The sequence below is a fragment of the Schistosoma mansoni genome, chromosome 1, assembly GCF_000237925.1.
Source record: "Schistosoma mansoni strain Puerto Rico chromosome 1, complete genome".
Lineage (NCBI taxonomy): Eukaryota > Metazoa > Platyhelminthes > Trematoda > Strigeidida > Schistosomatidae > Schistosoma > Schistosoma mansoni.
In genome coordinates, this window is record NC_031495.1 from 4,121,070 (window position 1) to 4,135,913 (window position 14,844).

The following is a 14,844-nucleotide window of genomic DNA, read 5'->3' on the forward strand; positions in this document are numbered from 1 at the left end:
TTAATGCTTTTGTAAATAATATTCATGCTTTTCATTTTGTAATCTTACAGTAATCTCACTAGTTGATAAACTGTTCATGTTATGACTTTTGCCCCTGTCAATTATCACGTTACAAAATCGTCAATCTGAATACCGACTACTATGACCTTTTCCCTGTGCTAAACTAATGACTTGAGTTAACTCCGAGACCTTATTGATCTTCTGTATAGTAGTTCTCACCTAGTCCAGCTCGTTTAGTTCAGAACACAATCCCAACCTCCACCATATGAGTTGTATATTTCAGACATCCGTAATCTATATACAAGCAAACCGGATCGCATCAAACCATGAAATGAAAAATAATTATTATACGAGATCAAGCTAAAAGTGGCTATGAGTATAGGAGACTGTAACTAATAAATTGGAGGTAAATTAAAAATGGTAACTCGTATAACAATAGCCAATAGATCAAGTGAAAGTTTGTGATAAAAGGAATATGAATATGTATATAATCTAGTTACTTAATAGTAACCCAATAGGAATATATGTAATAATAGTCCATAAATAATCCCTAGTAGTTACCACTCATTTATTCTTCATTCGAATGCAACAGTTTATTCTGAAGGAAAGATATGTTCATTGTGATGATTGTAAAACACAATTCATCATAACATAAAATACCATTTCTATGTACTATTTTTTAGTGGAGAATAACTCTAATTTAACTGAATCCAACTTATTCGACTAAATATTAGATTATCTTATATCAGACAGGATTAGACAATTACGTCGCTCATTTCTAAAATCCATTAATTTTCGTGGGGAGACTATAATTTATGAACGAGCCAATCACAAGTTTGAGGGATTTCAAGGTTACCTGATGCTCATGTATAATCGGTTCACAGAGGATTTTAGAGAAGACCTGACAATTAAGCCGCTACAATAAGTGAGATCATTAAGAAGTTCCTTTATTTGAAATTGTAGTGATCAAATGACTTGTAGACCTTGTGCAGACTACCATGATGTCCTTCGATGTAACATCATTTGAAGGAAGATGTTTGCTAGGATATGAACCTTTTTCGCTCGATCCAGATTGAGACTAAGGTATATTATAATAATTGCCGCAAACTGTGTAATAAAAGAACCAGTAAAATTGGCTGCAGTAATCGCAGATGTCACTGAAACTTCGGGTGTTCAGTGATATGATTATTATGGGGACACATCCATAATAAAAACGATAAATTACACAACCGGAGTACACACAAACAATATTGAAGCTATGTGGTCGAGGCTGAGAAGGTTTTTGTGACTTTATCATGGTTCCAGAGGCCAACTATCATGGAGTCATATGGATGAGTTCCTCTACCTTATGCATTACGATTTTAGAACCTTTGAACTTCTTTCTAACCTTGACAAGTTTTTGGACTGTATAAAAGAAATGTATCCACTTTAATTCTTTGGTTTTGTATAACATATTTTTACTCTATGCTGACTGTTTACTGATTGACTAATATTTCTCAAGGTCACTCAAGATTCGTCCGAAGGTCATCCATAAATTATAGCCTCGCCATTTTCGTTAAGACAATTACAATTTAGGGTGAATAAAACGTCCTCGTTTGGTTATAGTTGATGCAGATAGTGAACTTGAATTAACTATTTCGAGTTACATTGACATTTATTTCAACACTACCAAACCTTTGTGTGCAAATTGTATTATACCAATATCTCGGTAATCAACATTGCTCAGACTAGACAGTGTTGTAAATGACTTGTGATTCTGTCCTTTTGCTTTCTTTTTCAAATCTCATTTCGTATCATGTTGTTCTTATGTAATTATTTAAATATTTATCTTCCCATGAGATCCCATACTATATCGAAACAGCTGTTCAATGCTTTATGGCCTTCAATGGTACCGTTACTATAATCAATCTGAGATGAATATCATCTAAAAATTATGAATTATAATTTTCCGAAAGTTAACTTATTTACAATGTATTTATATACGTCTGTTTGCGAGACTATAATCTATGGACGAACCAATAAGATTTAGGATAACAGATCTCGGATTTTGGCGCGAAGTTCATTTATCCATTTATTCGGCTAAATAATGTTTTGGCATTTTAGCTGATGTCAGTTTGTGATGAGGACCCTAAATCTAGTTCATAAGCCTAACCATCAATTGTAAATCATAATCTTTATTCTTCACACTGCTTTATAACCCACAATTAGTTCTAGTTAGTAGGTGGACATTCTCAAGGTCACTTGAGCGTCGTTCAAGGGTCTTCCATAAAATATAATCTTACCGGTATACAAAATTTGGAAAAATTTCATTCAGATTCACATATACTGCATAGAATTTAGTTCGTGTATTATTTTGGTTGTGAAGTAAATGATTCAAACAGTCCTAATTCATCCAAATTATTTCTCCTAGTGAAATATGTTACGGTTCTTTTTGAAAGGAAAATAATGTAAATTTAAGTGAAGATGAATGATAGCTAGCTGTTGTATTCAGGACATGGGTTTCGGTTTTTTATTTGACTCGTCTGTTCGGTGTGTCCGCCACATACATATCAGTGTTGTTGTTCACACAGGAGTTCCGACTCATTGTGTTTTTTGTTTCAAACGCAAATGTGTTATCCCTTGCGTCTAGATAGCTAGATAGCTTATGTAACGTGGATAAATTTTATTATTGATCTGTGTTTAGACTCTAGAACGAACATCAACGCTGGAATGGAAGTACATCCAGCTAACGCGTTAACCACTATCCGTGTTTACTTATATATTTATAACTTAATAACAGTATCACGGCATCGCATTCAGGATGTACTCATACCAAAATAGATTGATCAAGTACCAGTTACGAATACCAACAATTGGAAGATTCAGACACAAATAAATGAAATCAAATTAATCTGAGATGTTGTCTTTTTGTTTTATTATTATTGTTTGATATACTCTTTTCAATATTCTCCTGTGAAAAATTAATCTTTAGCTAACCATAATCAATCAACTGGCCATGATAAACAATTGACACAGAACATGACAAACAAGATTTCTTCTTCCTCTCTGTTGTGTAATAATTCATCAAAAGAATTTAATAATGATGATGTATTGAATAAACGAGGACGTCGAAAGTCTCGTGCACCTGCTCCACCAATCAAATTATTGAAGGATACCGCTGAAACTACTTCGGTGTTTACGACTTCCACTACTACTATTACTACCACTACTACTACTACTAATGTTACCACTACTACCACTACGCTTAGAGCTCCATTAGCAGTTTATGAATGTGGTATGTTCTACTGTTATCAACTTGATTATATTAGTTTAAAACAATTTAGTTCGCTTTATGGAGTTCTTTTGGTTTTGTAGTAAAAAGATTTAAGAAGAGAAATTGGTATAAACATGTTGTACTGGTGACTTCCAACGATTTGCCAGCTATTCAGAAAAAAACCATATTTAATGATAGAATGAATGATAATAAAAAGTAATTAGTTTCAATAATAAATAGGTTTGACACATGGTTAATGAATGTTTACATATTTATGTGTGTAGTAAGAGGAAAAAAAATTAGGTTTAGAAATCTTATGAACCAGAGTTGGGTTTAGGAATTTGGGTTAGGGTTTTCATCACGAGCGGACATAAGCCATAATGTAACAGTGGTTTTTAGCCATATGGATAACTGACGTTTCTGCAAAATCTGAGGATCATTTACTCAAAGTTGATTAATTCATCCGTAAATAATCGTTCTACGCATAAAAACTCTTTGCTATTCACTGAATCCTATAGAGTACGCTCAACGACTAATTCCCTTTTCGGATACATTGTATCACAAGCTTTATTTATTTATTTAAACACATAGATATTGGTACAAAGGAGCACCGAATACATATGCGCCACACAACTCGCTTGATTTGGGTGTGGTCTGTGATACTGCCCAGGTGCCCAAACTGAAGCAAATGCTTTTCTTAGGGGGCCACAACCGGAGCCTTTGACCTAAAGATCTGATCCACAAGGCAGTGGAGCATCGTGAGGAGATGCAGCCCCATGATAGCCGGTGACCAACGATTGATTTATACGCCATTTGTTCCCTCAGGATACTGGAGCCAGCCCATGTGCACCATTGGTTTGGAATCAGGGTTTTCCAACTCCACTAGGTAAACCTTCCGTCTCCAACAACCCGGTTAAAGTGCCGGACATTCGCTTTCGTCCTCTCAATTTCGTAAACAACAGTGATGCCTTGAGAAGGCAGTGAGTAGGACTTCCCTGGCAAAGGCTGTATACGCGTGACTATTTGAGAGTAACAGGGCTCTAAGGCTGTTATTTTGTAAATAACACATGTAAAGAGATTTATAAAATTTTGCTGTTTTGATGAGTTAGTGTGAAAATTTTGGGTTTTTTAACCATCAAAACAATAAATTCGGTAACAACATTGTGTATGACATCAGTATTATTAGCGGTTAACAAAATTGAAGTGAACACAGTGTCACACAAGTTACAGACGTCTTTCTTGGATAAAAAATAGTTTAATAAATAGCATGCAAAACAATTGAAATGACAAGGAAATGTAGTCACCATAAGAAAAGAGATCACAAGGTTAGTAATATAGATAAATGCTTGAGAGCAATTACACATTGTTATAGTGCGACACCTTAAGCTGTCTACTCTTTAATGAATGACAATTCGTCAAACTACTGGATATTAGTTAGTAGTATGATGTAATACAGAAAAACAGACAAAAAGAAGAAAAGCAAGACTGCATTAACGTATGTATTCATCTCAGGCGACATGCGAAGTAAAGTTTGTAATATTCGATGTGATATAAGGGGAACAGAATACTGAATTCTGAATGAATCGTAAAACGCTCACTAATTTTCATTCTTTTACAAAGTTGGCAAACAGATAAGATAGGTTATGTGATAAGTGTAAGAAGTTGTGAAGACTTGACATATGATTCCAATCACTTGTTCCAAGTGAATGAGAAAAGCAATTAGTGGAGAGGTGGTTTTAGTGTACATATAAATAAGAATCAGTTTAGCAACGACCATATAACAAAATAAACAGTAATGAAATAATAATGACAATAACAAAAAATAATAATCTACCAAGATTATTATTATTAGTTACTTAGACACATAAATATTGGTACAAGGAAGCACCAGATACATATGCGCCACACAAATCTCATTTGATTTGTTTGAGGACTGTGATACTGCCCAGGTGCCCAAACTGAAGCAGGTAGTTTTCTTAGAGGGTCACACCCGGAGCCTTTGACCTACAGGTCTAGTCCACAAGTCAGTGGAGCATCGTGAGGAGATGCAGTCTCATGGTAGCCGGTCACCAACGGTTGAATCATACACCATTTGTTCCCTAAGGATCCTGGAGCTATGTGCACCATTGGTTTGGAATCAAGGTTTTCCAACTCCCCTAGGTGGACTTTCCGTGTCCACCAACTCGGTTAAGGTACTGAACATTCGCTTTTCGTCGTCTCAATTTTGTAAACAACAGTAATGCTGTGAGAAGGCAGTGAGTAGGACATCCCTGACAGAGGTTATATACGCGTGGCCATGTAAGAGCATTAGGAGAGGGAGAGCGGACTCATCTCACTCTTGACTGTACCAGAGCATTTGGGGCATTTGATACATAGATCGAGTTTGAGTTTTTTTATTGACACTGCTTAGGGAAACCGGAAAGACTCTGAGTTTTCTTGTCTGTTAGTAATTCTGAAGTATTATGGAATGTCAGTAGTATTCCTGGTATCAATAAAATCCCGAGCTATTGAACTGTTTAGAGCGATTGCATCCCTCTCAGTCCTAAATTCTTTGGAACGTTCTTGAAAATGAGCAACTGCATTTTCAAAGTTACATGTAAATGGCAAGGCACATACATTGTAGGAACAAGGATAGGAGTACGCGTGTTCACTCAAAATTAAGAATAGTTTCGCATTTCCGACTTGATCTATTTTTTAAAAAATGAATTGGTGGATACAAACTTTTTATAATTATTCTCTTTTAAAGGCCAAGAGTTTGAGGATAATGACGATGATAAGTGTATAGAATCTATCTGTCAAGGTCCTATACGTGCTGTAACAACATCTTTGTCAGCAACATCTATAAAGTCGAATGTTCTTTGTTTAACAAATTCGCAGCATCTAGTCTCCACTTCATTCCACAATACAATAAATACTGTAAATGGAAGTAATACAGAGAAACCAGTTAAACCGCCACGAAGACTTATTAATAATACATCCTCTTCTACTGAAGCTCTGAATAAATCTGGAAAGACTATATGTAGTCGATATTATTCTCCAACTTTAAAAAGTTCTCATAATCTTCCAACTTCACAACAAAAGTTTCCTCATGATATCTCTTTTCAACATCGAGGTATTGTGAAAAATATGATAAATAGATTTCAACAGCCTTAAAACCTAGATTTTTGTTTCTCTCAATTAATCTGCTTTTCATCTTGTCATTTATATTTTTCATTACAAGAATCCATCACTTCTTGCTGACTGACTAAATTGATTCTATACTTACCGGTTCATACAGATTCTTTTCTATGTAATTTCCATATTACTTTTATTCGCTTAAAAAAATATACTACTTATAATAAATAGTAGTTAAAATTAATAAGTGAAATTATTGTACTGTTTGTTTTCACATAGCCACAAAAACATTCTAATTTGCTTTTGTCAATTAATTCTGTTTATTTGAATAGATGGAAGAAAGTATTTTGTCTCCTTTCAAACCGATACATATTTGTTATCTACTATTCAATGATATGTACCTTATCTTATATGTTTATAAGTGTGTTAAGGTAAATTTGTTGCTTGTTTTTCAATAGTTATTTGTTTTTCCGTTATGTTCCTTCAGTTTCATTTTCCAGTTTATCAAAGTTTATAAATCAAATTTTTTTTCAGGGGTGGGCTGGGAGTAGGTTATTGTAATTGTTCTGTTTTTTGTTTTATCTATGTTTGTTTGTTTTTTCATTTGTACTTTTTTTTGAAATCACAGTTTAGGATCTTATTATTTTCTCTGAATGACTTCATGACAGAGTTCATGATAAACTTCCATATAGGATCTTAAAAAAAGAAGTTGTTTATTCATGTGATATTTTGTTTCTTGATGTAGTCATACTATGCTTTGAGAATAAAATATTCCTGAACTGATTGATGAGATCATCATCATGATCTATTTCATTTACTCCTGTGAATGTTTTAAATAATTATATAGGTAATTTACAGAAGATTACTTATACTCTAGTGTTTTTCTTTTCAGCATTTAATAAAGAATATTTGTTAGCTTATTATAAAAGTATTCATATTGTTGTATCTGGGATATATTTCGACTTACATATGATTGACGAATTATAGTATTGAGTACATGAGTCTGGATATAGTTAATGATTTCGATCATTATCCAGTGTTGCATAAAAGTTTTGCTTTTCATTATGAATCTGGCATAACTTACTTACTTACGTCTGTTACCCATCGTGGAGGAGCGTAAGCTAACAATCAGCACTTTCCATCCAACTCTGTCCTGGGCAATCCTTTCCAGTTTTTATTCATCCTTTTTATATCTGCTTCTACCTCCCGGCGTAATATGTTCTTTGACTTTCCTCTTTTCCTTTTTCCTTCAGGATTCCAAGTTGGGGCTTGCTTCGTAATGCAGTTTTGTGATTTCCGTAATGTATGTCCCATCCACTTCCATCGTTTTTTCTTAATTTCCTCTTCATCTGGAAGTTGGTTTGTTCTCTCTCACAGTAGGTTATTGCTGATGGTAATCTGGCATAAGGCTTTGGATATTCTATGTATTATTGCTGAGTCAATGAAACACAATGTCACTGTGAGCTAGATAATTGTGTTAACATATATGACTGATAGTGGATGTGGATTAGAATCAGTTTTCTCTTTAATAAGATTTAACTTGATAAATTCAAATAAATTGAACATTCGTCAGGTTGTTATTAATAAAAGTAATGTATTTGTGATGTTCCAAAAAGTAAGAAGATTAAGCTTTTAAATTTTATGATATTTTGTAGCTCGGTGTTAACTACTTCTTCAGAGGATAAAAATGTTTTGTTCGGATTATAAGCTAACTACAAATAAATATAGGAAATTATACAGGATACAACTTAAACAACGTTGGTGAAGGATTGTTTTGTTATATCTATGTTTCTATTCCTTCACTACTCTTGGAAGTCTGATCAGCCCTAATGAGTTGGTGTCTGACAAAATCTCAGCACGGATTCAAAAAGCTCGTTTGACTCTTATCAACTTACGTCACATATAGGAAGACGAGAGATCCGTCTATCAATCAAGGAACGAGTTTACTGTGCAGCAGTTCGTTTTGTTTCACTTCACAGCTGGGAAACGTGGCGATTAAGAGTAGAAGATACTCGTAATTTACTAGTATTTGACTACAGATATCTTGGAAATATTGCTTTCATCTGGTGGAATCACCAGCTAAATAATAGTGAGATTAGACACGGGGTATTAGGGAATGATGATCAATCAGTTGATGAGGTTGTGCATCTATGTTGACTGAGACAATCGGGCCACATGTTACATATGCCTGAACACCGATTACCACGGCGTACAATGCTGACTAGTGTTAGAGATGGTTGGAAGAAAGGTGGCATCAGCCCTAAAGCCACCAACATGTGATCTAAGCCATGTTGGTAGGTGCATAAAACCTGGTTGAGGCCCATGCGACTATCGTAACCAATGGTTGGAGACTCTGGGTGACATGGCTCAGAATCGATCACAATAACGTAGGTGTAAACACTCTTTGTCTTTCCTTAAAACGTTAGAATAAAATTACTTTATACCTTTATTTCTACGAACTAATTCTTAACTTTTATGAATTTGGTGTTCATCTTGTTGTACTAACGAGTTATGTCAACTTGGACCGATGCATATATGTGCCTGGTCCTACGTTGTAGCTGACTGACTGATTGATTGACTCTATGTTTCGATTTAACTAATGTCTACTGACTTTTATCCTACCACTATGTTATTTGTATCGATAACTGCATCTCTGTGCTATTGTAGTATGGTAACTCGAACTCATGTACGTACGTACGAAGTTCTACGTTGTGATTGTCTGACTGACTGACTGACTTTTATTGATCAATCAATCTTATTTGATAGTTAAGTGAATCTGTTTTTCATGATTTCTTTTTCTGTTCAAAGTTCTAGAAAAAAATTATTATTATTTAAAATAATAAAATTGAATTTTTGTTACTTTTGTAACATTTCATACAAAACCACTTCATTTAAACAAACAATGAACAGGAAATGAATTAAAAATAAGTTTTATAAAGAATGTTGTAAAACAAAAAAAAAAAGAGAACAATTTTCAATGATACTTATCAAAAACAAAAATGTGAGTTTATGGAGATTATAATTGAATTCATGAGTTGATTTAAGCTAGATTACCATTAGAAATCTGGAAGCACTTGATGGCTGTTACATTCTAGATCGATTCATGAATTCAACTATTAAAATTTCTGAAATCTCCACATACCCTAATTCTGATAATAATCATTATGTGTTGATTAGTGACTGGTTTCAAGATGGATTTCTTGGAGTTCAAGTGAGAAGCTGTGATCAATAGATTGCAATCCATATCGGGTGGAGACAGTTATGTACCGACAACAATGACAGAGTGGTTGTGCAAGATACACGGACTGATTGAGGTTTAGACATTAACATAGTTGGATACCGGTTCAGTAGTCTACAGGTTAATCTTTCGCGCACAAGACCGAATGTCCTGTGTTCGATTGGTATTTGAGGGATTATGGATGTTCACTGTTGAGGAGTCTTACACTAGAACAAGACGGTCATCCAATGGTTCGAGGTTTTCAATGATGGTCTAGCTTAGATCGACTCATGAATTGAACTATTAAAACCATAATAGGACGAAACGGCCGTCCAGTGCTTCCAGGTTTTCGATGGTGGTCTAGCTTCAATTGACTCATGATTTCAACTGTGAAAATACTAAATTCTCCACAAAACCCCCTCTGATCTATAATCATATGCTCACTAGTGACTGACTTCAAGAGATATTTCCTTGAGTTCTAGTGGGAAGCAGTGGCCAGTGGAGTTCTACCAAGTCTGTTGTAGAGATATCAGCTCACTGAAGACAATCAGCAAACGGTTGCTCAACTTCGTGGATTGGTTGAAGTTAGACATTAACACCGTTGGATGCCGGCCAGTTCAGTGGTCTAGTGGTTAAGCGCTCGCGCACGAGACTGATAGATCCTGGGTTCGAATCTCACAAGGCGAGATTGTGAGTGCGCACTGTTGAGGAGTCCCACAATAGGATGGAACGGCCGTCCAGTGCTTCCAGGTTTTCGATGGTAGTCTAGCTTCAATTGACTCATGATTTCAACTGTGAAAATACTAAATTCTCCACAAAACCCCCTCTGATCTAAAACTTTTTTGTTAACATTTAATTTTCATCAGATTAAGTATTATATTCCTATAGATATTAAACAACGCATAGTTTATGTTTATACGAATAAACTTTGAAAATATGGCGTTCATGTCACTATGACTACCACTACTGCTATTCGCTCAATTAGATTCTTCCACGGAAAAATAATTTCTCAACAGTCAAATAAATTCGAATATAGTATCAAGAATGAATATTTCATTAATAGACTTTACTAGTATTTTCATAGTTGAAAGCGTGAGTCAATTGAAGCCAGACCACCATGGAAAACCTGGAAGCACTGGACGGCCAACTCGTTCTATTATGGGACTCCTTAGTTTTCAACTATGAAAATACTAAATCTCCACAAAACCCCTTCTGATAATTAAGACTTTACTAGTGTTTGCAATTACTAATCTTCCTGTTAATTTCACTCTACTACTTGCCAGTACTAGGTAATCATCATCTTTTTTGTAGTTAATAAGTAGTTGATTCCATAAAATCAAAGATATTGAGCATTAACTTATAGCTATAACTGATCCTAATAGGTTTAAATTAGGCTTAAAAATAACTCTGTTTAAAGCTTTCAACCGTTTTCATCATTGTGATATATGCTGTAATTCAATTAAGGATTTATAGATTTGATAATGATCATAATATTATCAAGAAATTCAACTAGGTAGAGAACAGAGATCAGATTTGACTAATATTGTCAATAAAGCTGAGAAACTTATATGGTATAATTTCCAATTATTGCAACCGGACTACTTTAATAGTCACAGAAGCGAAATATCTACAATCAGATGTGTTATATCCCGTGGAGATTTATGAATGGTAAATTTGGGAACTATTTATGGAGCAATATGATATGTATATTTCCTATTGTATAATTGTTAAGTAACTAAAGTATCCATATTCGTGTCCCTCTTAATATAAGCTTTATTTTGATCTATAGACTATTATTATACGATTTACCATTCTTGAATTATCCCTAGTCCATTAATTACTGTTCCCTCTATTCACAACCACACTTGGCCGAATCTTGTACAAATGTTATTTTCTATTTAATGGTACTATGTGGTCAGTTTGATTGGTAAATAAACCCAGTATGTTTGAGAATAATGATTCATATTGCCGAGGCTGTTATTAATGTTGTGGACTTAACTGGGTGGGCTAGGCAGAAAGCGGGACTGATAAGTACTCAAGACTGCTCATACGGCTTTTGTGTATCATTGCTCTGATCGATAATTCACTCCTTCCTAATTGGCGGTCTCATAACGTCATATATATCAACTGGGCAAAAACTCACTCAATCGATACAACAAGATGTAGATTTAATAATGAATCATAGAAAAAAGGAGTTTAGATGAATAAATAATCTGCATTTTACTAGACAATTAATATTTAAGTTATTCATTTAGTAAGTTTACTGTGAAAACATTTTTCTGAAAAAACACTTGCTTACTTACGCCTGTTGCCACTTCGTGGAGGAACATAGGCCGCACATCAGCATTCTCCATCCAATCCTGTCTTGGGCGATTCTTTCCAGTTGTTATTCATCCTTTTTATATCTGCTTCTATTTCTCGGCGTAATGTGTTTTTTGACCTTCCTCTTTTCCCTTTCCCCTCAGGATTCCAAGTTAGTGCTTGCCTGATGATTCAGTTTGATGATTTCCGCAACGTATGTCCTATCCACTTCCAGAGTCTTTTCCTAATTTCCTCCGTAGCTAGAAGCTGGTTTATTCTCTATCACAATAGGCTGTTGCTGATAGTATCCGACCAACGGAAATTGAGTATCTTTCATAAACAATCGTTTAGAAATACATGTACTTTTTGAAATAAGGTTTGTAGTAGTGCTCCAAGGTTCATCTCCACACAGTAGAACTGTTTAGCTATTTTTATTGAAGATTGTGACTTTGATATTCGTTGAAAGTTTTCTGTTTTAATTTTAGTAAATGTTAAAACCTGTATCTTGATGATTTTAGTATTAAAGTTATGGCAAACTAACGATAACAAACATTAGGAGATTATTTGGTGGGGAGAAACAACACGAGCCTTTCACCTGGAGGTCTAATCCAGTGAAACAACGTAAGGAGATGCAGTCACATGATAGCCGGTGACCAACGATTGGTTCATATGCCATTTGTTCCCTCAAGATCATGTAGTTCATGTGTACCATTGGTTTGGAATCAAGGTTTTCTAACTTCTCTAAATGGATCTTCCATATCCATCAACCCAGTTATGACGTCGGACATTCGCTTTTCGTCCTCCCAACTTCGTAAACAACACTTCAGTGACGAGAAGGCAGTGAGTAGGACTTCCATAACAGTGTTTGTATGCATGTGGTCAGGTGAGAGGATTTGGAGAGGGAGAACTGACCTTTTTCAATCTCGGCCATACCAGGGTATTTGGGGGCAATGCGTGATGTACTCACTCACTCAGATGAAAATATTAAACTTATTCTAGGTACATGCTTCTGATCTTTGTACTTCAGTTAGGAGTTAGATGCGAGTCTTAGATAAATAATCAATTTACTGGTAAACAGATTGTTTACTAGTACGTAATATGAGTTATCAATTATCAAACAAATATAACACATGAGTCTTCACACTTTTCCAACTGTGTTCAAACTCATCTTTTACACGTAGTAGGAGATCTAAGGATTGAAGAGATTTGATTTTGATAACATTTTCTCATTATAAAACTGTGTGAATATAATCAAGTGGATTCTTCAAATGAGTTTTACTCTGTACATGCTCTAGAATGTTGATTAAGTAGTAGATGATATTTTCGATCAATTCGTCCTTGACACAAAACATCAAGTCCATACACTTTAGTATTTCAAGACGATTAATAAACAATTCAATTCCAATCTTTTGAAATTTGCTGAAGCGATATCGATCCAACGTCTAAAACCAGATCTATGTACCCAAAAACATGTAGTAATAAAACTTTCTTTGTCCTGGTCACTTTACACCCCCGCCTTATTTATTACGTCACTCATTATTTCAATTCTTCCTGACGTTTGATTACATCATTGTCGTTTTTCCTCACTTCGTGGTTGACTGATTCCAATTCATAACTTTCTTTATCACTAATAATTTGAAATTCATTCTGTCGGTTCAGTATCTAAATAAATTCGCTTTAGAAAGAAAACACTTTAAAACATGCATCATACCGATCATTTGATTCATTATGAATAATGATTAATTAGTATTACATTAGTTTCACACATTATTTTCATCTTCTCCATGGTAATAGAAAAATGGAAATATTCTTTCCTTGGCAACCAAAAATCCTTGAGACAGCAGGATTACTATTCCTTGTTCTGTCGGCGACGAACAGTTAAGATTTAACAATATCGACCTCATATATATAGAAATTTTCTTTACATCACTTATGAGTAAATAATTACCATTTAGTTCATTTGTATTGTACACGCCAGTAGCTATCTGGACTCAGCAGGTAAATGGATAATGTGATTGAAATCGAAGAGAATGGTACCAGGTCTGAGTTCCGGAGCAAACATCAATTGTGGCTTGAAGGTATTCAGCTGACGAGTCCTAATGAGGATGAAACACACGTCCTAGATCCCGAAACCAACTATCATTTAACTCTGCATATAATTATCATTGAGCTGAATAAAATCCAAAAATATGAATCAATAGATAGTGACTCAATTGGCTTAATGATCCTGAGTTTACTGAATGACTTAAAGGCTTTCAGTTCTTTCCCGTTTAAGAATATGATAAAACTATACAATTTAATAACCATGAAACTTCATTATTTCAACAGATATTCTTATAAATGAAAGAATAAATCTTCACACTGTTACTTACAGAGTAAATATGTCAAGGAGTAGTGACATCTGTCATGGTTATTGTTCGTCGAAGGTTGAATTGATTTGTGTCTAATACTTAAAACCCACAAAATCTGTCAACGTAAAGTCAATACACGAACACTGCCGATGATAATGATTTATTTCGAACCCCCTTCCAAAATAAAGTAAAAAAAAGTGATATATGAACACATCACTTTTTATAGGATTTATTCACGGTTAGATTCGTAACTAATCAATAACTTATTATGTAATCATGTTTACAATACCATGAAATTAACTGGGACTAGAACTTCTCAATAGAAACTATGATTTGACTGGATGTAAAACAAGAATACAAACACTGAAGAACAGATGAGGATTGATCTAATCATTTAGAACATTACTAATATTCTCAACTAAATACATTTAATTATTGAGATTATGAATCGATCAATGTTAGACTACCATTGGAAACTTGTAAGCACTATATGGCCGTTTCGCTCTAGTATGAAACTCCTCAACACTACCCATCCACGATTCCGCATATACCAATCGAACCAAGGACACTCAGTTTGAAACGCGAACGCTTAACCTGAAGACTACGGA

At 34.6% G+C, this 14,844-nt stretch overlaps 1 protein-coding gene across 2 annotated transcripts in view; it reads left to right on the forward strand.

Annotated features, from left to right (window-relative positions):
• The window catches only part of Smp_176430.1 (putative pleckstrin homology domain containing family G), a gene marked incomplete at both ends in the record, with an annotated part of 47,668 nt that extends 40,758 nt beyond the window's left edge, over window positions 1-6,910 (forward strand). Inside the window, 2 exons of one of the 2 annotated variants that reach the window (XM_018793030.1) lie at window positions 2,972-3,274; window positions 6,000-6,910. In XM_018793030.1, the coding sequence (XP_018647583.1) occupies window positions 2,972-3,274; window positions 6,000-6,406 (710 nt within the window). The remainder of the gene's footprint in view (window positions 1-2,971; window positions 3,275-5,999) is intronic. The other variant, XM_018793029.1, reaches the window with a different exon arrangement.
• Between the last annotated feature and the right edge of the window lie 7,934 nt (window positions 6,911-14,844).